Genomic DNA, 23794 nt, shown 5'->3' with positions numbered 1-23794 from the left:
TCCTGAACTAGACATTACAGTTTTACTCATAATTCAAAGGTTTTAAATGCATTGTCATAAATTCTATCCCAAGCCTTGGAACGTACAAATGAATCTCACAAAACACAAGAGGGCAGATATATATTTTGTTTAAATATCTTTACTAATAATTCACAATTCTACTGTATTTAAACATTAATTAACTTGTAAATTGATTTCTTGATCCCGATTTTAAAAGAGCACAGATTTTGTAAATAGGAAATTGATGACAACATGATTTAATTAAAAAGATCAGGCAGTAAATGTATTTTATTAAGCAATGAAGTAATAGTCTAATCCTAATAATATTTTATAAATTAGTAAAGACCGTGACACATGTCCATGACGAAGGGTGAGGAAATCTGCGTGGCTAATGCGAACATTCAAGCGAAGGTGACCATGTGGCATGCACTAAGAGAGTATACACTTTTCAAAGTCAGATTTTCAATAAAGAGTGGACGAAAAGACAGCGTCAGCCTGCCTTTGAGCCTTTGCTCATGGTTTGAGGGTAGGAACGGTATTAAAACCTAAGCCCAAAACCTGCTCTTGTCACCTTGAGAAAACCCACCGAATTAGCACCGCAATTTTAGGGGGGAAGAGATTCTCTTTTTCTCCCCTTTTTCCGCTCAAACTCAATTCCTTGCGTATATGCAAGGTGTGTACATGCCCATCACAAAGCATTTCTAGTTGTACTCTTGCAATGGAATAGCATTTACAGGTACGGCACGCCATTGAACCATGATTGGACAAGGTATCTTGACCTTTGCTTGCCCTGACCAGGATATGACCAAGCAAAAACAATTCAGGCTTGGTCTAGCAGTCATCATTACTTATAAGGAGGGTAAAGAGTCCATTGGGTATCAATGAAATCAGTGCAAAACTTCATATAGAATTCTTGGCATGTTCACATATGATCCCTGAGACATTTACAGGGCAAAATGATTGAGCTCAGCATCATGTACAACATGAGGAAAGAAAATAATTACTCCTTTACCCGATGAAGAAGAAAGAAAAAGAAGAAATCTATAATTCCGGTATAAGAATTGAAACTTTTCTTCTATAGCAGATCTTCAGCTTGGTGACGAGCCAACTCACTGGTTTCATAAGCTATGCTGTGATGGGGCAACTGCTCCAAAGCATGAGATGAAGAAGGGTATCCCAAAATGAAGTAATGAATTGTGAGTCATTAGATGGTATATTTTTTTATTCTATTCAGTTACAAAAAGCTGTATTATCTTCTGTAAATGAGTCCACCTAAAAGAATGTATGCTCCAAAATGTGTTCCTGAAATTAGACCATTAACAAGAATTATATACTTGAAAGGCATTTCAAAAGGACACAACAAACAAAAATCACTTAAATGATCATGAAACTGAGTAATTAATCCATCTTCTTGATCTTTGCCCAGCTCGGCCCAGCCACAACTAATGTGTTAAAGCCTCATAAGAGTAACAAACCCGAGTTGCATCTAATATTCCTCTTATGATAAAGAGGAGAAGCTTCTTATACATGAGCACACTTTTGCCAGGTTAACAAGCCAAGAGCACTACACTATGTCAGACAACTAACTAAGTATATATGGATAAATTTCTAAACAAGGCATCAAAAATATCTGGCTACAGCTGACAAAACTTAACCCGACCCATAAAAACTGCCCAAACTTGAACCCTAGCGCAACCCAAACCAATTTCAATCTAAACCAAACCTGAATCAACACTAACTGGAAGTGACCTGAACTTAAAATTTAAATTAAGCACAATATATACTATTTTCTTGTTGAATATTGTAACTTAATTAAAGAAATAATAAAATATGATATAGATTATCATAGAAGATGATCTGAACTCAAATCAACTTGAATTATTGAAAAAAGTCAATGACCTAAACCATAGTAATTTGAAACAAAAAGGAACTTGAACCTGAAGTGACCTGAAATTTCATGAGCCCACCTGAACCCAACCTGCCCAAATGCCACCTCTATCTTCTAAAATTAATGAAATCCTATAAGTTTTGAATATCTCCAGATTCCATGTAGGTACAAGCAAAATTGATTATGAGGATAGTTGCCTTTTATTTGAAACCTCATATTATTTTCCCAAGTCAAAAAGAAATAATAAGTTCTATCCAGATAAAGAAGTGAAGAAAATTAATCAATATTGTAGGTCCATACCCAATACATGAAAACCTAAACTGGAAGAAGCGGTCTTTTTTCCTCCTCATTAACACGATGACCAGCCTGGAAAAAAAAACATGCATTATTAAACACCATAGCAAATCAACATTCAACAGAAAGGTCAGTATTTTCAACAAAAAACAGCTGGTGAAAGCTCTCACATCTTCATTTGCTCCAGCGGTCATATTTAGGAAGGATGCATCCTTAGACCTGATAAGATATTGGCAAGTTAGCATCTTTGTTTGCAGTGAATCGAACAACTAAAATATTAGGAGCAGTGAAGATAAATCAAAATGTTATGGTGCTGACAAGCACATAAACACACACCAGCTTTCACTAGAAAAGAATGCAATGAACTTAAACTAGAAGCCTCTCTAGTCCTCATTGAATGTATAAAATGCTCATAGAAATGCCAACGAACAACCTTCCAATGAGATTTTTTCAAGAAAATAGGGCTGCATATAGTGTCCTTATATTATCATAATCGTTCGTGAACTTCAAAATAGTTGTTCCCTTAATGACACTCCAATCATCTCTCTGAATAAATTATCAGATAATTGTGCTGATCAATAGGACATATTTTTTTAACTTGAGAAATGATAGTAAAAGCTTGATGCCACCCACCAAATCAGGCATGACCCCAGCAACATATGTATTATGCTTGATATGTTAGCTCCATGCTAAATACTAAATTAATATCTGTTGTTTCAGACAGTCAGAATGCATTATAATTAAACAAATTTGACAACTTTGTTCTTGGTCCAAATATGATTATTGACTGAAAGTAGGTTTACCACTTATATCATAAACTAAGACAAATAGATGAAGTGTCATATTTTAGTTCACCTCAACACAATGACATGGCTAGTCTTAGTTATCTTAATGGTTTATGTCACAAATTGAAAAATCATGAATAAATGATTACAGGATCCAAAATGAAGGATGTCGAAGAAAATCTAATGCTGTTAATGCCCTGATAGGATCCTATCTAAGCACAGAATGCTTACTCTTGGTCCACAAACAATTGCATACAGGAGTTAGGCATACCTCTGGCTGTCTTGGCTATCCACCATTTCAAAACTACTACCTTGCTGTTCATCTTTAACCTTTGAAAGCGCAGAAAAAAACTGAGGGGAAGAAAATATATAACACAACATAAGCAGTCTCTCCCTATCATCAAAGTAGCAAGCAAAGACAGCATAATAGGAAAGGAAATGTAAAAATATATATAGGTCAAGGCTTCTGTGTGCTCTTCACTGCCCACAGACAGAAATGATAGAGAAGAGGAAATCTGTGTCAGCATCAGCATATATGAGCACCTACATAAGCTAAAATTACCTGATGCATGGAGATAATCACAACTGAGATTCCTAAAACAAAGTTTATAGTCAGGGTGTGACCAAACAAAACAGCAGATGCTATGCCAGTAAAAATTGTGGCAATAGTTGAGGAGTACTTTTTCAAGATTGTATCTGCAAGAACAAGAAATTATTTTTAGAGAATACAAAATACAAATGATATGAGAAGCTTATTAGACAATAAAAGAAACAACAAACTACGATGACAAAATATAACACCACTAATAAAGCAAGGATCTATGAGAAAAAAAAGCAGCCACTCAACCAAAAGAAAAACAGAGAATTTAATGAAAGATACTAAAATATGGGAAACTGGTTTGACTAAATTTCAGCAAGATAAGCAACAGCATAATTTTGTAAGATAAATTTGTGGGTCAGGAGGTGTCCATGGGCTGGTGCCAGGCCCGGCTGACACCTCTAAAAGCTAGGCTCAGGCTTGGCCCACCCATTTAAATTAAATATATTATTAAGATATTTAAAATTTCAATTTTTTAAATATATTTTAGAATTAAAATTACACAGAAATATTCTTCCCAGGTCTTATTAAATTCAGTGTTTTCCCACAATCCCTTCATCTTCTTTGCCTTTTTCTTCTACCAACTTACAGTCAAAAAATTAACATGATTGATAACTGATATTTACCTGCATATTTGAAGAAGAAAGATGATAAGATCCCTTGGGCTGCATTGTTGCATATTAAAAGCATGGTAGCCTTTGAATGTCCCTGCAGGATATCCAAGCTACTGGGACCTAAAAGCAAGGAGGTCAAGGAATTAAATCAGCTAGTCAACAAATGAATTATGCATGTGCTTAGAGCAATTTATACTACTTCCAAATGCCAAAATATCAGTAAAAATATATATAAGAATTTGTGAGATAACCAAGAACTAGCAGCCAAACATGATCAATGAAGTGCTGTTGATAATCATATCATAATTTCCACCAAACATTCAGAGCTTATTAGAAGCTTCATACCATCAACAGTAAATTCTGAGCTTAAAGTTTATGTCCTACCTTTAAAAATTGCAATTCCGAGGATGGCTAGGAAATTGAACATGGCACCATATCCATAAAGAAATAAGTTCTGGAACACATATAGCAACCACAAATAAATGTAAGATTCAAAAGAAAGGTCAAAGACCAGAATTGTTTAACCATTTAGCTATACTTCAGCAAATTACTTTAATTCTCCCAAAATCTGTGCCATATAAGAGTAGTTCAGAGTTTTTCTTTATTTTTCCCTAGTTGTTAATAAAATCAATGCAACCCAAGATATTCGTGCCATCAGTTATCCCACCAGGCTAGGTCATCACGGTCACATGAGTACGACAAATAATATCATTAGAAACTCACCTGATGGTAAATGCTTGTTTCAAATTGGCTCTTCATAGCATACTCATTAAAGACTGATGCCAGGGATGGAACAGTAACCTGCATAAATGTCATACACTTAGTTTTCAAAAAAAAAAAATACACTTCATAGCATACTCATTAAAAAAAATACATTTTTTTTTATCTTTCAAAAAAAAAAACACTTAGTTTTCATTGTGTCACATTCTCTTGCATATTAGATACATTAATATTATACATATAACTAAAGGTTATTGACACTATTGTTATAGCAGTGTCTTTGTAAGAGGAAGGCACAATTACCACAATAGTGCACTCCTCAAAATTATTTTTCACAGTTTGTCTATTCTGAGTCTTTTGACTCATTGTGAGATTTCCTTCAGATTTTTTTACTCTTGAGGTGCTCTAGTACTTCTTGTAACATTTGTTTAGTAAAAACCTTTTCTTAACTTATGTTTGTAATAGTTAGTTTGTTTATATCCATGATATCCTAAACTGTCTCAACTCCAAAACTCCAACCCACAAAATAATTTTATTTTTCATTTATCATTTTATTCTTTTTTATTATTTTATGAAAATATTAATTACTACTAGGGAGTGGGGAAAATTTTGACACCATTATAGTATTCGAGTATGGTTGATAACTTGATTTGATCATATTAGATGTATTTAGATAGCTGATTTCGAAAGTGTGCATTATAAATTATGAGAATTTATTTGTGAATTTAGTCAACTTCACACCATACTAAGTGTATTAATTATTTAGAAATTTCTAAACGATAGTCAATGGATTTGTACATTATGGTGTGTTGTGAATGATACCATTATCTACTAGTTTACAGATGTAAACTTACAAAAATTGCATTTATCAGTTTATTTGTCAGTTCATCACTTCTAACTTAACCTTTAAAAGACCAAAACAACCATTTTATATAATAGTTTTGACCTAACTAATCATAAAATATTCCTTACTTAATTTCATTACTATTTTACTTTTTTAATTTTGATAAATATTTAAAAAATTCTCTCCCAAACATAATATTACCTGCTGCAACATGCAGGTACCCCTACTTGGCAATTGCTAAAAAACTGCTTAAACTATGTTTAGCTAAACTATAATCTGTGAATAAGCATTCTCTACATTTATTAACAAGGGGGCCAAAAAAGGCATTTCAGAAGTCCTACTGTCTGAATAAGATTATTTCAAGATATAATTCTTTGCAATAAAGACAATTCAAAAGGTTGCCATATAGATTGAGTTTGCAACTGTACTTACAAAAATTATTGTGTACAAGTATGCGCCTGTTGCAGCTGGAAGACCGAATGAAGTAGTACCCTCTGGTAAAGACCGCAACTGGTTTATACTAATTCCAATAAGCAACAGAGCGAGAGCTTCCCACTGTTACAAATACAGATCATCACCAAACATGCAGAATATAGGTAAACTGTAACCAATTAGTCATTCCAAAAGCCCACATATTTTCTTTCAATATTTGGAGAATTGAATGTGATACAGTGCAATGAGAATATTTTATTTGCTCAAACTAACCTGAATAATAGAAAATCGTCGTTTCATGATCATCTTTAACAAGATAGCTATTACCAAAACCTGCAGACATTGGACAGCAGATAGAAACAGGTTCACTAATAATTCTCACTGAAAAACCGAAAAGCAACAGCAGGATTTGTGCAGAATACTTAATCTTTCCATGAAGGACAGCAGCATAAAGTTAGTTTTGACCAATCGGTTTAAATTTTAGATGGAATGATAAACTAATAGTTTTTGAGATTCATCATACCCATTGACTGAGGTGGTAACAACAATGTGAAGAATACCCAAAAAGGAAAAGAAGTTTTAAAGCATATAACTAACCAAAAATGCATTTTGTTAAAGCACAAAGGAGATTGATTAGAACCTATTCTATTTAAATAATCCTTAAACATAATGTATCATGCTACCTTCAGGTTGCTTAGCATCTTCACTGTTGCAGGATTGAAATAAAGCTGCATGCAAATAACAGCATAATTATTAGAAATTAACTACTATTATGAAACACCAAGCCAAGGAATACCAATAAGAAATTTTAACAATGGTTAATTGTTTAACAGAAATATTGCACATAGTTAAATGGTGTTTCCCACAATTCTATAGAATCAGTTCATGCATAAGTAATTGAAATTATACAGGTAACATAAAAGACAGAAGCAGCAAGATCATAAGAAAACACCACCTGCATAATAAACTTTAGGTAATTATTAATAGCATAAAGTAGAGCTGGAACGGCAAGAAGCAAATTATTTCGAGCAGCCTGTAAAGTTGAGAACAAAGGGAGAGGCAACTTGAGGTCAGAAAGATGTTGTGGATGAATGACTACATCTCACATCATTTCAGAAAAGTGGAATCTGAGCAAAACAAACAACGTGTAGATATCAAGGAGAATAACAAGCTAAAAAAGTTCAAAAGGACTTAATGTCACATAAAGACAGTTTCCTAAAGCAAAAGGACACAGCACAAATAGAGTAAAATAATTGAGTTCACAGAAAGCAATCCAAACACAATTTTCTCAACCAAATAAGGTGACATAAATGGCGGCATATTTTTCAGAAAACCCTTTATATACATAAAGAGTTAAAAACATACCACCCATTCAGAAACCAAAGGAAGAATTTTTTATGGTTAAGGGAATATAAACACACCCACACACCAGAGGATGCAAAGCATAAAGAAAACTGCCACTCAAAAACCAAAGAATGTCAACAATGTAGCGCTCACTCTAAAGAAAATAAAACAAAACTCACAGCTCATCTACCATTAGTCCCATTAAAATTGCACATTACACAACAATGTGTCTTGCCAATTTTACAGCACAAAACCGAGAAAACCAACACAGAAAGCCAAATCTATGTGAGGAACTAAAAAACGTTTGGCTTACTTGCTGCATCTCTAGTTTCAGCATGGCTACTTAACAATTGAAATTCTTCTAATGTCTTTCATCACCTTCTCTGCCCTAAATATCCTAAGTGTTAACAAAGATCACAATGAACTATCATGTTGGTATCTCAATTACTTTTGTTATCCACAAAGAAAGTATATATAGTTAATGCAATTTCTTAATCAGTTTTACAGTTTTGGTGATCAATAAGAAATCATCCATATCATTAGAACAAACTTCAAGAATTAACATTTAAACTACCAGTAAGTCTAACAGTTGGTCCTTTGCATAGGCTACAAGTTTTCATCACATGTTGCAGCATATATTTCTAATCTCAAGATTGGACTATTGCGATCCTTTATGAGAAGCTTATAAGAAGGATGCATCATTAAAACTGTTGAGATTATTAATTTTATGAAGAATTAGTGAAATTAGTGATACAGAAACTAATGACAAATTGCAATCGAAATCACAGATTTGTGGAATAAATTTCTCACCTGCACTAATGTAGAAATTGAGAGAAGAGATTTCTCCCCAACTTTCTTATGCCGAGCCTTGAGAGAGAGAGAGAGAGAGAGAGAGAGTTAAATAAGAACAATAATGAAATGCTAATGAAAGAATTTAATAAAAAGAATCTCCAATAACGTTTAATAATAAATAATTAACAGACTTCCATTCATCATTAGAAATGCCATTTCTCCTATTTCTACTGAATACAATTAGCAGGCCCATTGAGCTTAGTACAGGGAAAGCTTAGTAATGTTTCCTGAGGCTGTAGGTCAATAAGCATGATCATTTTTATTTAGCAATCACTCGAAGTTCCAATCAGCACTAAGGCACCAGGTCCATTTACATACTTGCCACCTCTAGATTATCTAATAATAATTGGCAGTGAACATAATCTATTTCTTCCCGCATGTTATGCAGTTTCTAATAACAAGAAATGAGTCAAGATGATATCTCCACTAGAACTCAAAAAAAAAGAATTCTATTGGTTTACAGGCCAACTAGAATTTCTGAATCAGATATAAAACAGCTTATAAAAAAAATTGATCAATCAAATGCAAGAGGAATTTGAAACAAAATTAACTAAAAGAGACAAAACATGGTTGACAAAACCACTAACTCAGAACCTACAAAGCTATTCTGACTAAATTCTCCAACTTGACATTATGTCCTTCTATAACGCCAGCCTAACATGAGTGTGGTATATAAACTATCAATATTATCAAATCAAGCAATTTTGTAACCCTCCTTTAAGACTTTTCAAGTTTCATTATTAGATCTATTTTGAAACTATTTCTGCAGTTTTCACGCAGAAAGCAATTTGAACTATCAAATGTTTGGGTGCCTCACGTTTTGTGGGATATATTCATCATCTTATGGTGCTTCTGGTACCCTTACATTATATATGCAATTCCTTTGTCATGCAAACCAAGTTCAATAATTGGCCTATCAAAGGGCATCTTTAGACTGGACACGCTCAGCTCGGTTTTCTCCAAATATTTACTAATCCGTAACAGAGAGACAGTTATGTTTTCTTTGGCTTATCTAACCTATTATAATAAATAAATATAAATGAACCTTAAAATCCAACAGGTATAACTAAGATTTAATTCAAAATACAACTGCACAAGGACAAGACAGTTCATGCACTGGATACCAAACTTGATTTAATGGAGAATTGTGAATACAGCTTCACTAGGACCAAATGATACATGCCTTCCAAACCTTATGATAATTTAAGACTCAAAAGAAAGAACAAATGGCAGTAATTCTTAGCAAAAGAATATACCTCATACGATTATTAGCATAAACACAGAAGATGAAGTTTTAAAACTCCCCGCTTGTCACGTGCCTAGTTAACTATATCATTCAATGTTTACTTATTTATTTATAGTTAAAACACACATGCCAAGCATGTAAACCTGTTTGCGGAGTTCTTTTAACTCCAGTGCCGGTATATAGGATAAAGTTCCTTCCTTATATGTTAAAGAAGGTACATAGGATAACGTTCCTTCCTTATCTGTTAAAGTTTCCTAGTTAAGAAAATGCTTAAAGTACCTGGAACAAGAGCATAACGATAGCAAAAATAACTTTGGCCACCTCGGTGAGAAAGTTAACGCTAATAGGACTAAAGTTGAAACCCCCATCCACCTTTGACATGTAAACCAATATAGGCTGCAAATATATAAAACATATATAAATAAATAAATAAATAAAAGGGTGTTAGAATGCGAAGGCAGGGCTACGTCGCTGGTTCACACAAAGTTTGATAGTTAAAAAGAAAGGAATTGACCTGTAAACCGACCAAAACGCAGTCACCACTGACCAAAAGCACATTGAGAAAACGGGTTTTGGAGGAGACATGGTTGCGATGCCTATCGTAAGCCCTCGAAACGGCTTTGCTGTTCGGCGATGCTATTTTCGAATGGCAAACACTGCATTCTATCATCCCCACCTGCCCAAACCAAAAAAAAAAAAATCAACCGCATTCTTATTAACACAAAATCAAAATTTAATACCAAATTAAGATCTCGAGAAGCGGGAATTTGAGCATTTGAGTGAAATTTGGGGAATAAAAAGAGAGAAATTACCTGAGCAGAATTACGGGAATCTAAAGGAGAGGACGGAAGCAGATCTTGAGAATAGAGGGAGGGAGAGAAATCGAAACGGCGATCAGAATTTGATAAAAACAACAACGAAATTGATTGGTGAAAACGCAGAAGAAGAAAACCGGGGAACGATGGAAAGAAAGAGAAGGAAGGTGCGATGTACCGTCACTCACTGGCTGAGAAGTTGTGCTTTGTTTTTGTTTGAATAATTTAGTTTGAATTTATATAAGAAAGATACTGCCAGTTTTTAAAGCAAAAAAAACAAAAAGGTAAGGTGGGTTGGGACTTTCCATTCATATTCCTGATTGCTATGGAAACAAAATCAAAGATTTTGTATGCATTTCCATAACTACAGCGAAACCCCAGGTATGATTTGACCAAAACAGACTACTTACGGCCTTATTTTATCAGACCTAGTTCTAGTAATTTAAAATTTTACACAAAAATCGGATGAAGTAATAGAAGTGTAGTAATAAACAACGCTAATGAAATATATCTCTATTTACTTTTTTAAATAAAATAATATCTAAATAAATATTTAAATTATTTAAGAAAAATTTTTATTTTTTATTATGTTTAATTAAATTTTTATATTTTTATTTTAAATTAAATAAATTTTTCTAATTAATTATTATTTAATTATTTTCAATAAAAATTTTTATTTATTATTATATGTTTATGATGTTAATGTTGATGTGATATAAACTGATGTGTCATAAATAATTATGAAATGACATAATAAATAATTATTTGATATTTTTCACTCTCTACGTCATTGTCATATTAATACCACATAACTATCACGTGAATATAAAATTATCATTGATATTTTATCTAATAGCAATTAATCAACTATCAATAATTAAAAATTTATTTAATTTAAAATAAAAATATAAAGATTTAATTGAACGTAATAAAAGAATAAAAACTTATTTAAATTTTTTTAAAATAGTTCATAAACTTTTTCAAATATCATACCATAAATATTTGCATTCAACATTTTTATTAATTTTAGTTTTTAGATCATTTTGTCTAGTTTTCCATAGATACCTTCTATAGAAAAGTTTGATTATTTAAATTTTGTTGGATAAGTATCAAACATTTATAGTTATCTTATATATTTTTGATAATGGCATATTTTTAAAATAGACTTAATATTTAAAAGAATTCTTAAACTATTCAAAAAAATTTAAATAAATTTTTATTTTTTTTATTATATTCAATCAAATTCATACATTTTTACTTTAAGTCAAATAACCTTTTATATTTTTATTTTGAATCAATTAAGCCCATGTAACTAATGATTACTTTAATCAAAATACTACTTATCATTCTTTACCGTGTGACGTTAACATATAATGTCACATCATAATAGATAATGACATGATATAATGACGTGATTATATTATATTTTCACTATTCACATCAGCGTTACATGCCCATAAAAGGATAATAAACATTTTGATTAATAGCAATTAATCAATCATTTGTCATAAGAATTTATTTAATTTAAAATAAAAATATAAAAATATTATTTTAATATAATAAAAAATTAATTTAAAATTTCCTATATACGTCATAAACTTTTTTGAGCATTATGCATTAAAAATATTATATCTTGACATAGGAGTATAATATTCACAACACCCCGGTTGTCATATCTCTTTATCTATCTATCTCTCTCTCTATATATATATATATATTATAAATGTTCACTACCTCCTATATATTATTCTCATGACTATTTGCATGATTGTTTTAATTTATATTCGTTTTGGAAACCATGCCATAAAAAAAACATTATTATTCATTTAAAAACTTTGAAGATATAAATTAGTAGATTAACATTAACAAAACTAAGGATTCAAATCTGTATTTCTTAAGAGTTACTTTCACATAACCGTAGTTAGTCCTATTAATTGTATTTGCTAACTTTTATCATCGGTTTTTTTCTTAAAATGAAAAATTAGACTAATTTATAATCCTAGTCCATGTAATTATTGTGCATATAATTAATTTTTCATAAAATTTATATTCAATATATTTAAATATTAAATAAATTTTTAACTACAACAATCATTATAATTAAGAATTATTATTAATTATCCGACTTCATAGCTTGACGATTTTGAAGTGATAAACGTTTCATAAAACAGTATAACCAAAAATGACATAAGTGAATGGTATTTCAAATATTCAATAAAATTTTAAGCAAAAGTTATTTATCACATGTAAATATTAGTTTTTAATGCTATTAAAACAAACTTAGTAATATTATTTTTAATTTGACTTAAGAAACTACAATTTGTTCAAGGTTATGAAGATGAATTTCACTTTTAGATATTGTTTTTTTGCAAGAATTTTGTAAAATTTTTTGAATTTTACTTATTTATGTGCCATATTAATTTATCAAGATAATATTCTGTTCATATGATATAATTGAGACATGGTTAATTTTATCTGTTCATGTACCAACTTAACTTATCACAATAATATTATGTTCACATGATATAATTGACATATGAATAATTTTTGATCAAATTCTAGATTCAATCTTTTTCTGATATGAAAAAATAAACACATTAGCGTCCGAGTTTTTCATTTATTAATATGACATTAACCATGTTGAGGGGGCATTTAGACATTGACTAGTGCTTAAGTGGAATTTAGATGGGCATTTTAACAATAAAAAATTATGACATGGATTTTAAGCTGCCACGTGGCAAATTTATTTGGTGTGGTGAAATAAGTTAAAAATGAAGGATAAAAAGCAAAGTAATTAGGGTCAGTAATCTGCAAGCAATTATTAATGGGAACTCATAATTAGTAACTCAGTAGACAAAGCTTCAATTGATTGAAACAAATCATTCCGGTAGCAACTAGTTGAAAATGAGTAAATGGAAGAAAAAGAAACGTGCCTGGAATGCCTTGAATTCCGAGTCAAGTCTGACCGGTAGGACCTGCTAGTATGTTGCTATGGCATCTGCTTCACCTTCTCTATTCATTTTGTCCTATCTTACCAGGCTATACGTTATTTACGGTATATTCCGGACGTTGTACCACAGACTTGGAGTGAATCTTGTTCCTATCAATGACCGATGGGAGACTGGCTAACCAAGGCCCGGCTAAGGAAAGACTATTGGAGCAAGTACTGGATGCGAATGCAGCATTAAAATAAATGATAAATTTCTCGAAACTTTGATTGGTAAATTCCTAAAAAGAATGGGTTCGTTTTGTCGAAAAGAGCAAGATACAAAAAAATTCAAGGGGGAGTAGGAAGATAGTTCATATCACAAGATAGTGTGTGTTTTCACCAGTAATCCATACAAGAACAAGTACCGTGTCTAAAATAATGGAACCGGTTCCTGTCTCTCACAATCAACTCACGCTCAAAAACCTTGGAAATCAGCTTGGTAGCTGTGTGACAATCCTCACATACCCGCAAGTTCTTCACTATTCGGATTGGCATCGGAGCCTTTGTTCTCATAATCCCAAAAGCAATAGCGAGCTTTTCACTGTGTCTGTGAAGAGCACTTTCTTTTTCTTCCTCATCAATGTCAAACAATGCATCGGATGTATTCCCACTATAACCTGCCAGTCTTATCTTCTTAAGAATCTCTTCCCATGTTCTTTCTATCATGTCTATTTCAGGGTGCGATTTGTCTCCCATTGTAAAGTTATGGACTTTCCCGTCTACCTCGATCAAACTGTAACCGGGTGGTTTTTTGACTCCTTTTTCCTTCATCATCTGTCTCATACTTTCAACATTTTCCCACCTGTTTGTGCGTGCATAAATGTTTGAGAGCAGCACATAATAGCCACTATGTTCTGGCAGCAGAGGGATCAGGATCTTTCCCACTCTTTCAGCAATTTCAGCATTTCTATGAATACGGCAAGCTCCAAGAAGTGCCCCCCAAATGGGAGCATTAGGCTTTACAGGCATTTCAAGCACAAACTTCTCAGCTTCTGCTAACTTCCCTGCTCGACCTAGCAAATCAACCACACAACCATAATGTTCCAACCTAGGCTCAATACCAAAATCTCTTTTCATGCTCTCGAACAACTCTAGACCTTTTCCTACCAATCCCCCATGACTACAAGCAGATAACACAGCTGTAAACGAAATGTCTCTTGGCCTTAACCCTGACTTAACCATCTCTGAAAAGACCCAGAGTGCCCTCTCTGCATAACCATGCATTGCCAATCCAGCAATAAGAGTTGTCCAGCTAAGAACATCTCTTTCTGGTAGTTCCTCGAAAACCCCAATAGCTTTTTCAATACTCCCACATCTTGCATACATATCTACTAAAGCTGTCCCAAGAATCACATTCAAACTCAAATTGTTCCTAAAAATGTACTCATGAGCTTTTTCACCTAATTCAATAGCACCTAAATGAGCACAAGAAGAAATCACACTAACCATAACCGTCTCATTAGCTTTAACCCCTTCTTCCTGAAGAACCTGAAACAATTCAACAGCCTTCTCAAAATAACTGTTCTTGGCATATCCACTAATCATTATACTCCAAGTAACCAAGTTCTTCTCCGGCATTGTATCAAACAACTTACGCGCCATCGCGACATCCCCAACTTTATTAAATCCAGCTATCATTGAAGTCCAAGAAACCACATTTAAACAAGTCATTCGTTGAAAAATTGCATTTGCTGACTTTATATCCCCACATGTAGAATACATGTGAACTAAAGAATTCTGTACATAAACATTGCTTTGGAAGCCATGCTTTATTATTTGTCCGTGGGCTTGAATTCCCATATCAAGAGACTCTAACTGAGCACATGCCCTGACTAAAAATGGGAAGCTGAGATTATCAGGAAGAATGTTTGCACGTAATAATTGGGTGTAAAAATGGAAAGACTGATGTGGGTTTTGACAAGCTGAAAACCCTTTAATCAAGGCGTTGTAGATGAACAGATTGGGGGTTTCAATTTGGGAAAAGACCTTGAAAGCGTAATCTAATAAGGCTGTTCCAAATGAAGGGTCAGTGCATAGGGAAATAAGACGACTGGCAGCGAAGATGTCAAAAATGATATGGGTTCTTATCATATGACCATGGATGATTTTCAGCTGAGACAAGTTCTTGCAGGATTCTAGTAACAGAAGTTTTGGGTTCTTTAGCCTTAATGTGTTTAACACCTTGCTGCTGCTACTGCTATTGCTGCTAATATTCATTGTCCAAAACCAAGGTGATCAGACACAACCAAAGAATAAGGTTGGTTTGTGCTGCATGATAATATTTAAAAGAAGATTGCGGAACAGAGCTGTTTTTACTCTCTCTATCTTTGCCCCCTCGTTTTCTAAAGCCATTTTCAGGATCTACCTCGGCTTGCAGACTTATGACATGCTTACGATTAACTGATGGGATAACTAGTGTTTCTGTATTTTTTAGCCCAATGCTGAATGGAGTTCTGCTACGATTAACTTGAAAATATAAAGTAAAGAAATCAAACAAAGAAAGAGTACTTAAGATTACATTACAATAATGTTCTCTATGATTTAATCCAAGCCATATCTTATACTATCTTAATGTTCAAACATAAATAATGTGATCAACCATGAACATAAGGCTTTTTTTGAGTTAATAAGTTAATTTAAAGACTAAAACGAGCGTCTAATCAAAATACATGAATTCTACATGCTATAGATCCTAATCAATATATTCACATGCAAAAAAAAATGGTAATTAGAAAAATAGTATCAGTACTTGCTAACAGCGAAAAGAACAAGAAGGTTACCAAATTATTGGATCTTACTAACCCAGTGTTTGTTTGTTTTGTTTGGTTTTCTTTTGTTTCCTTTGTTTGTTTGTTTTTGTCTTGTTTTGGTTTTTTGTTTGTTCTTTCTAGTAAGCATGAAGGTTAGATCTTTCCAACTCACAAAGTCCATTTTTTTTATCTGAAGTAGCTGGATCCTTTGTATCTATCTTCAAAACTTGGTCAAAAAGTCAGCAAAATTTGTCGTTAATGAAAAATATCCTCAAACACTTAGTAGCCACTGGGACAGTAGCAGAGGGTCCACACAGTGGACAATTGCAGCAGTACTATTTTTTCTTTAAAAAAACTTTACTCTTTTCCCAGAAGATTGTTAGGTCCATTTTGAAAAGAGAGATGGATCTTAAACATTTTAGCCATGACCATCAGCTGGTGTTCATCCAAGAGTGGAGTCGTGCAAGTGAAGAAGAAGAAGAAGAAGGAGCTTGTTGCTTTGCGTGTGAGGAACGAGTAGAAGGTCCATGCTACTGCTGCAGCGGTTGCAAGTTTTTTCTTCACAAGACATGTGCCGAGTTAGAGTTATCCCCGGAGGTAAGCCATCCCTTCCACCCTCCACACCCTCTTATTCTTCTACCAAAATCACCTTATTCTAGTTCGTACTTATGCGATTTTTGTTGGGGGAGTTTTTCGGGATTGGTTTATCATTGTGCTTCTTGTAAGTTCGATCTGGACATTAATTGTGCCTCCATTGCTGGAAACTTTGATAAAGTAGAATACCCTTTCCACGAGCATCCATTGATCTTAATTGAAAAGCATAACAGGATTATTAGATGTGATTGCTTGGGATGTATGAAAGAAATATCATCAAGCCCATTTTACAAATGTTTGGATTGCAAGAACAGGGAGGGGTACCTTCATAAAGAATGTGCGGAACTACCCCTTGAGATTAATAACTTTCACGATCGTAGACATCTGCTGACTCTCTTGCAAAATCCACTTATTCATTTGGACAGTTGTTCTTGCTACCTGTGCAAAATAAAATGGAAGGGATTTGTTTACTATTGCAACGTTTGCGAGTTCGGCCTTATGCTTGAAGATGTATCACCACTACCTGAAATTACAACTGTCAATCATGAACACCCATGGACTCTTCTATCAAGACCAATGTCATTCATTTGTGACTTTTGTGGCACTGATGGCGATCGCATTCCCTATTTGTGCACTACATGCAACTTTATTGTTCACAAGAGTTGCATTTCATTGCCACGCGTCATCACAATAATGCGACATCATCACCGACTTTCTCATTCCTATTCTCTTCCAGAAAATCAATTTGAAAAGTGGGAGTGCAAAATTTGTCATAAAAAAGTGAATACAGGGTATGGAAGTTATTATTGTCCTGATTCTGAATGCAATTATATTGCACATGTGAATTGTGCAACTGATAGAAGTATTTGGGATCCAAAATTTAATGAAGACGAGAGGTCTGAGGGAGAATCTATAAACTGGATCACTGATGTTATTCAAACAAAGTGTCTAAAGGGAGATGAAATAGCAACAGAGATCAAACATGCTTTCCACGATCACAATTTAACTCGCACTTTTAGTGGTGAGGTTAAAGATGATATCAATTGTGATGGGTGTATGAGGCCTATCTCAACTGCATTCTATGGTTGTGAACAGTGCAGATTTTTTCTTCATAGAAATTGTGCTGAGTTGCCTAGAGAGAAGCGACACCCAAGTCACAAGCACTTGCTTGCCCTCACGAAGAATGATGAATTTGTACGTTGCTGTGCTTGTGGTCGTTTTCACTATGGATTTAATTACGAGTGCAACAAAAGAGATTGTTACTTTGAAATTGATATTCAATGTAGTTTATTGTTAGACACTTTCAGGCATCCAAGTCATAAACATCTACTTTTTCTCGATCATAACTGTCGTGGGAATTGCAGTGGCTGTAACAACATAAGTCCATTAGCATACAAATGTACGCAGGGTTGTGAGTTCATCTTAGAATTTAGGTGTCTCACACTACCGCAAATAGCTTGGTACAAGTACGACAACCACCCTCTCACTCTAACTTATGATGAGGGTTCAGATCCATATCAATTTTATTGTGATATTTGTGAGGAAGAAAGAGATTCAAACAAATGGTTTTACTATTGTGCTGATTGTGATAACGCTGCTCATCCGGAATGTATTCTTGGAGATCTCCCATTTATCAAGCTTGGCAGAACATTGAAAATTTATCGTCACCCTCACCCGCTCACTTTTGTCAAGAATATTTGGAATTGCCCTCCATGTAATGTCTGCAAGAAGCTTTGCAATGAACAAGCCCTTCAATGTACTGAATGCAACTTAATCTTCCATTGGAAATGCCAATGGGATTTACCAAATTTGAATGGCGTTTGATCGAAGAGCTCACAGGTCAGTATTTCTACAAATACCAAATGTGTCAATTGCAATTCCCCTTTTTTGTTTGTATCAATATCTGCTCTTGAATGTTGTTTTTAGAAGCAATTTAATTTATTTGAAGATCAAATACAACTTACAGCCATGATTGGTAGTCCTTAATTGGTATATGTCCTCTCAAAGCTGCTCTGGATTGGTATAATATTCTTGTTGATAGTATATAGTTTAAGCCGTTGAGAAAAGAGCTCTGGGCTTGTTAGGAATAGTAATCGTTAAGGGGATTTGCCATGTCTCATTAATATGATAAAGACAACGGGATTTGTATTGAGCTTCTGTATTTTAAACAACCCAATGCTTAGCCGAGTTTTGGTCAAATCAATGAAGTTCATAGGTTCATTGCTCAATGCTGGGGGCCTTTCCACCATAACAGTATAGCAGCTTGCCTTGAACAATCAAATGCAGTCTCCAAGTAATGCGGCTGTGGATGTTATTTACAAAGAATGCAGCATTGATAATCCATTGACTATGACAGACCACATAAAGTAGAAAGAATTGTAGAGAGCTATGACATTAGTGTTATAAAAAATAATTGAAGTACAACCTTCTAAAATTAATTAATGTCAAAATTGTTTTAAAAAAATTCATACTTTACAGGAAACCTGAAGGAAGGATAGTGACTAGTTTCATCCGTATAAGAATAATAACAATGCTAAATTGCTAGACTAGTTGTTGCTTGTTGGTCTTGTCATTCTCTGGTGGCCTTCACGGGTGTTTGCTTTAGAAAGAAAACTTGAAAGCACCCACCTTGGAATCAGTCACCGAATCCCAGAAAGACAATTTCTGCTGGGCCTTTTTCTCCTCTGCTTTCTGTGACAGTTCATCAATTGTTCCAGGGAAAGAAGCCTCCATAGCATTCTTAAACTTCTCATACAAATTTATTCTGTCCCTTGTCCCAGAAACAAGCTCACTAGCATTTGGCTTCTTAAGAAAATCTAGAACATTCAACAAATTTCTCCTGCAATAGCAAAAAAAAAAATAAGAACAAATATTTGTGATTTTTCATTGCTGGATGCTCAAGTAGATTGGGCACAACTACAAGCATATGTGTGGTTTCTTGGGGCACTAAAGATGGTCTAAGGACAGCTGCCCAACTTAGGCTTTCTTGGTATCCTCCTTGAAATGGATGCACAGATTGTTATCCATCTTTTGAATTCTACCATTACTCTCAACCGCTCACTTGGAGTTTTATTGGATGATTGCAGATGCCTCATGAACCAGCTGCAGGTACTAGTGGTGAGGCACGTCTATCACGAGGAATACCTGAGCAAACATCCTTCCTAAGAATGTAACCAATATGGGGGCTGATTCTGTTATGTATAATATTTTGCCCTGGACTTTATTTCTTTAAGTTTTTAATAAGACGGAGATTGTGTATCCCAGAACCAATAATATTGGGTCTATGAATTCTGATGTTGTTGAACCACTGAGTTTGTTATGTATCAAGAACTCACACAGATCACTAGACCACATAACTAATTTCTTAATTACCGAGTTTTTTATTTCTATCTAATATTGCAATTATTTATGGAATTTGAATCCATCAGTTACAGATCATTCAAAAAAAGGAGGAAGAAAAGTAAGTATCCCAAAGCATAGATGATTAACCATGAGACCATCTTTTTCTTTCTTTAAACAAAATTACTAGTGCTCCACCATACACCATCTACAGTTCACATTGGGAGTGTAGGGGAAGTTCATAATCACGTAGGAGGCCAAGGTTGCAAAAATCGAAGGCTTAAAAGACTCTATCCTTGATAAAGATGAGCTAAGGATGCTGAATGACAATGAGACTATTATCACATTGAGATTTACAGAGATATCAACTTCTGTGATGCTTAAATACAATTTAGCCAAAGGCATCCATTTCACAAAATACATAGCAATGACAAGTCAGTAACACTTCTGGCAAAGCATGATATAAGAAGAAGATGGTATGTTGGCATGGTACTGACAGCAACAACTTCATGCTGAGGCCCTTGCAGTACTCATAATTACTTTATTTTTTAGGTTTCAGAGAAATTATTTTTAAACACTCTCATATCTCGTTCATATTTGATTACAATTGATTTAAGGCTTGTACAGGTAAGCTCAGAGGAGGAGTACTCAAAGAAATATTTTGTTTATAATTCTGCGACAACGAGATTCAAATTAGAAAAACTTATCTATACAAACTTTAAATAGGAATAATAAGCTAGAACAACCTTAATTTCTTCAACAATAACTCAACCTCTGCTCTACTGTGTTTATCCATACCAGGCAAAGCTACCTTTCTTTGTTTTATCACTCAGAATATCACAATAACTACAACAGTATCCCAAAGCGAAGCTTAAAATTGAGCTCAATTTATAACCAATTCCACATGCTATTCAGCCGTTGAGGGAATGGCCAAAAATTATGTCATAGAATTTTCCCCGTATCCTACATTTATTTCTTCAGTTCGGGCATTTAATCCTAGCCCATGTCAAATGAGATTGAAAAGGTCAAAAAAGATGTAATTTTGCTACTAATGTCAAAATTAAACTCAGAGACTGCAGTAAGTGAGTATTCTAAACCATGAAGAAAACTAATAAATAAAAAGAAAGGGAAGGAAAAAAAAAACATACCTGCTAACATAGTTTTGTGTAATGGCAATGGATTCTTCTAGGTTAATCACTAGATGCCACCATCCATTAGGCACAAAGATCACTTCTCCAGCCTTACAGATGCACTCAATAGGTCTCTTTTTCCAATTCTTTGTTGCGCCATAAAAGTTCATGAACCACTCAATTATTGAAACAGGACATGCCACCTCCGCACCATCTGGGCTTGGGTGCACCCCTGGAGGAACCACATCAGGTGGGAATAAAACCCATTTCTTAGATCCTCTGATCACTGCATTCCAAGCAGATGTCGAATTAGGATCAATATGGAAAGATGAACCAGACCCAGCTGGTCCAATTATAATCCACCTATAGTCTGGCCTCTCGTTGCCCAAAACACTAAACAAATCCTCTCTGAAGTACACTGGAACTTCATACTCCAAACCTAAAGTCGGAATTTTTTCCACAAATTTTGGATCAAATAAGTACAACGGCCTCTCTTCTTTTACCTGATCCGAATACCTATAGTAATCCTCTAGCCTCATCTTCACTGGGCCAACTGACAACTGAACATCACCACATAAATTAACCAAATAATCTCTATCCCATTTCTTCAAAGCATCCCAATTTTCCATACACCCTTCCAACAAAACCGGCTTATTCGGTTCTTCAAAATTCGTCACAAAATCCTCCACACTAATCCCTCTTCTTCGAATTATATTATCTCTTTCAAGCCATTCGGGTTTCATTTCAAGATTAGCACATAACCAACTCTGAAACAAATAATCAGAATAAAAATTCCTTACTCTCAAACCCGAAAAACAAGTACTTTTCGAAACATCAAATGAAGGATGAAAAATAGAAATGTAAGTAAATTTCCATGACCCGTTACACAAGAACCCTCCTTTTAGATTATCCAATACAAGATTCCTCCAAAGGGGTTCATGGTTAGTGAAAACATAAAAAGATTTGCTAACAGTAGCTAAAACTCCCAACTGGGTCCCTTCCAAAAGGCCTAAAATTTCAAGAACAAGCTCATCAGACAGGATTTGGAGATTACCCAAGCCAGTGTTTCTCGAGTTAGTAGAGCCGGGGTTGAAGTAAAGGTTTCCCAATGGCTGAACCCCATGAGAATGTGATGGAGCTGAGGATTTAAGGTCGAATCCTTCTTCTTCTTCTTCTTCTTCTTCTTCATTACTTTCAAGTTGCTGGTTTTTGGCAATGAATTTTTGTTTTCTAGAAACATTTTTGTTGGATTTTAGTTTGATTTTGGTTTTGGTTTTTCTTTTTCTTTTTATGGTTTGTGACAGTAAACTTCTGCTACAGCTTAGCATTGTTTAAGGTTTTCGGTCGGGGTTTGCTTTCTGCCAGCAGAGGGAAGGGTATTACAAGGGTTTTGCTTTGAGAAACGGCGTCTGGCTTTTAGGTTGTTTGCACTTAGCCCAGCTACCAAGGCCCATTTGGAGTCCGAAAATATTGGGGCCCCAAAAATTCTTATGGCTATGAATTTTCTTCCTAATAAACCTTATGCATAAACTTATTTGCATCATCATGTAGGATTTACATTTACTTAATTTAAATCATATCTATTTTATTACATTACCAAATTCAATAGGTATAAATTTTTCCTTAATTTCAAATCAACTCCTTCATAGTTAAGTGAAACTTGAGATAAAAATTTATATTCCCACTCGAATAAACGCTTTTTATTATAGTATTAAATTAAACTTACGTGAGTTTATAATATTAGTGATATTGAATTTAATAATATGTATCATGTTAAAGCATTGAGTACGTATATTAATCTTTTTTTATTAATTAAATTTAGGGTTATTTGCTGTTAATATATATATATATTATATTTTGTAAGAATTTTGTGTATATTTTTATAAACCTAATAATGCATGTTGTACAAAAAGGTTGGTAAGTCAAGAAGTGGAAGACAAATTAAACATGAACATGTTGAGCATGTCACTTTGAGAAAATGATAATAAAACTATAAGTTTGAACATCGCCATTTCTTATTCTCAATTTTTATTTGGATTTTGGGCTGTTTTTGTGATCGATGATCAATTAGATTTCGAGCTAATTTGTATCGAATCATTTCGAACTCATATTTTTTGATAAAGGGGAATGTAAGTACTTTTTTTTTTTCACCAAAAGTGGAGTCAAAAATTCCTTTTTAAATGAGTTGAGAAATTAATTAATATAATATCATTATTTAGAATACAACAAAAAATATAAAAACTTTCATATATAATCATTATAATATTTCTAAAAAAAAAAAAAAAGTGATTGTCCAATATAAAGACATAAGGAGTTTTAATGTTTTGAAACTGTTGTATTATAATTGGTTCATTAACAACACTATTAGTCAATTATTTATCAGATTACTTTTTATTCGATTTCACAAAGTTTTCTTTCTAATTTGCATTCTATTCATTTAACAATCATCCAACATTTAGTATAAAATACTCGATAATATCAATATATATTAACTAATTATTGAAGCAATCGTTAATATAAAAAAAAAAGGGAATTTCTCGATTCAAAATTAGTTTCTCCT

General features: G+C 33.6%; 4 protein-coding genes across 6 annotated transcripts; 1 reads left to right on the top strand and 3 right to left on the bottom strand.

Annotated features, from left to right (window-relative positions):
- On the bottom strand, positions 877 to 10841 carry LOC18599237 (CMP-sialic acid transporter 2). 2 transcript variants are annotated; one of them, XM_018122171.1, is made up of 17 exons: positions 10611 to 10841; positions 10430 to 10473; positions 10132 to 10293; positions 9897 to 10013; positions 8330 to 8386; positions 7131 to 7208; positions 6859 to 6903; positions 6449 to 6508; positions 6176 to 6298; positions 4903 to 4980; positions 4564 to 4633; positions 4192 to 4299; positions 3530 to 3663; positions 3239 to 3318; positions 2353 to 2401; positions 2189 to 2254; positions 877 to 1302 (listed from the first exon to the last, which is right to left on the bottom strand). In XM_018122171.1, the coding sequence occupies exons 3-16, from the start codon at positions 10285 to 10287 to the stop codon at positions 2204 to 2206; spliced, it is 1206 nt and encodes a 401-aa protein (XP_017977660.1). In that variant the 5' UTR covers positions 10288 to 10293; positions 10430 to 10473; positions 10611 to 10841; the 3' UTR covers positions 877 to 1302; positions 2189 to 2203. The 2 variants fall into 2 exon arrangements, with proteins under 2 accessions (XP_017977660.1, XP_017977659.1); XM_018122170.1 differs by having other exon boundaries at positions 10430 to 10841.
- Positions 13271 to 15745, bottom strand: LOC18599236 (pentatricopeptide repeat-containing protein At5g06540). Its single transcript, XM_007029116.2, has one exon. The coding sequence runs from the start codon at positions 15636 to 15638 to the stop codon at positions 13758 to 13760; it is 1881 nt and encodes a 626-aa protein (XP_007029178.2). The 5' UTR covers positions 15639 to 15745; the 3' UTR covers positions 13271 to 13757.
- Positions 16498 to 20152, top strand: LOC18599231. 2 transcript variants are annotated; one of them, XM_018121951.1, is made up of 2 exons: positions 16498 to 16768; positions 19852 to 20152. In XM_018121951.1, exons 1-2 carry the CDS (start codon positions 16574 to 16576, stop codon positions 19936 to 19938), a joined length of 282 nt encoding a protein of 93 aa, XP_017977440.1. In that variant the 5' UTR covers positions 16498 to 16573; the 3' UTR covers positions 19939 to 20152. The 2 variants fall into 2 exon arrangements, with proteins under 2 accessions (XP_017977440.1, XP_007029172.2); XM_007029110.2 differs by having other exon boundaries at positions 16525 to 18604.
- Positions 19133 to 22676, bottom strand: LOC18599230 (F-box protein At5g06550). The gene is made up of 2 exons (XM_007029109.2): positions 21253 to 22676; positions 19133 to 19604 (listed from the first exon to the last, which is right to left on the bottom strand). The coding sequence occupies exons 1-2, from the start codon at positions 22560 to 22562 to the stop codon at positions 19367 to 19369; spliced, it is 1548 nt and encodes a 515-aa protein (XP_007029171.2). The 5' UTR covers positions 22563 to 22676; the 3' UTR covers positions 19133 to 19366.

This window comes from Theobroma cacao, chromosome 5, assembly GCF_000208745.1.
Source record: "Theobroma cacao cultivar B97-61/B2 chromosome 5, Criollo_cocoa_genome_V2, whole genome shotgun sequence".
NCBI lineage: Eukaryota > Viridiplantae > Streptophyta > Magnoliopsida > Malvales > Malvaceae > Theobroma > Theobroma cacao.
This window is presented reverse-complemented; position numbering and strand designations above follow the sequence as displayed.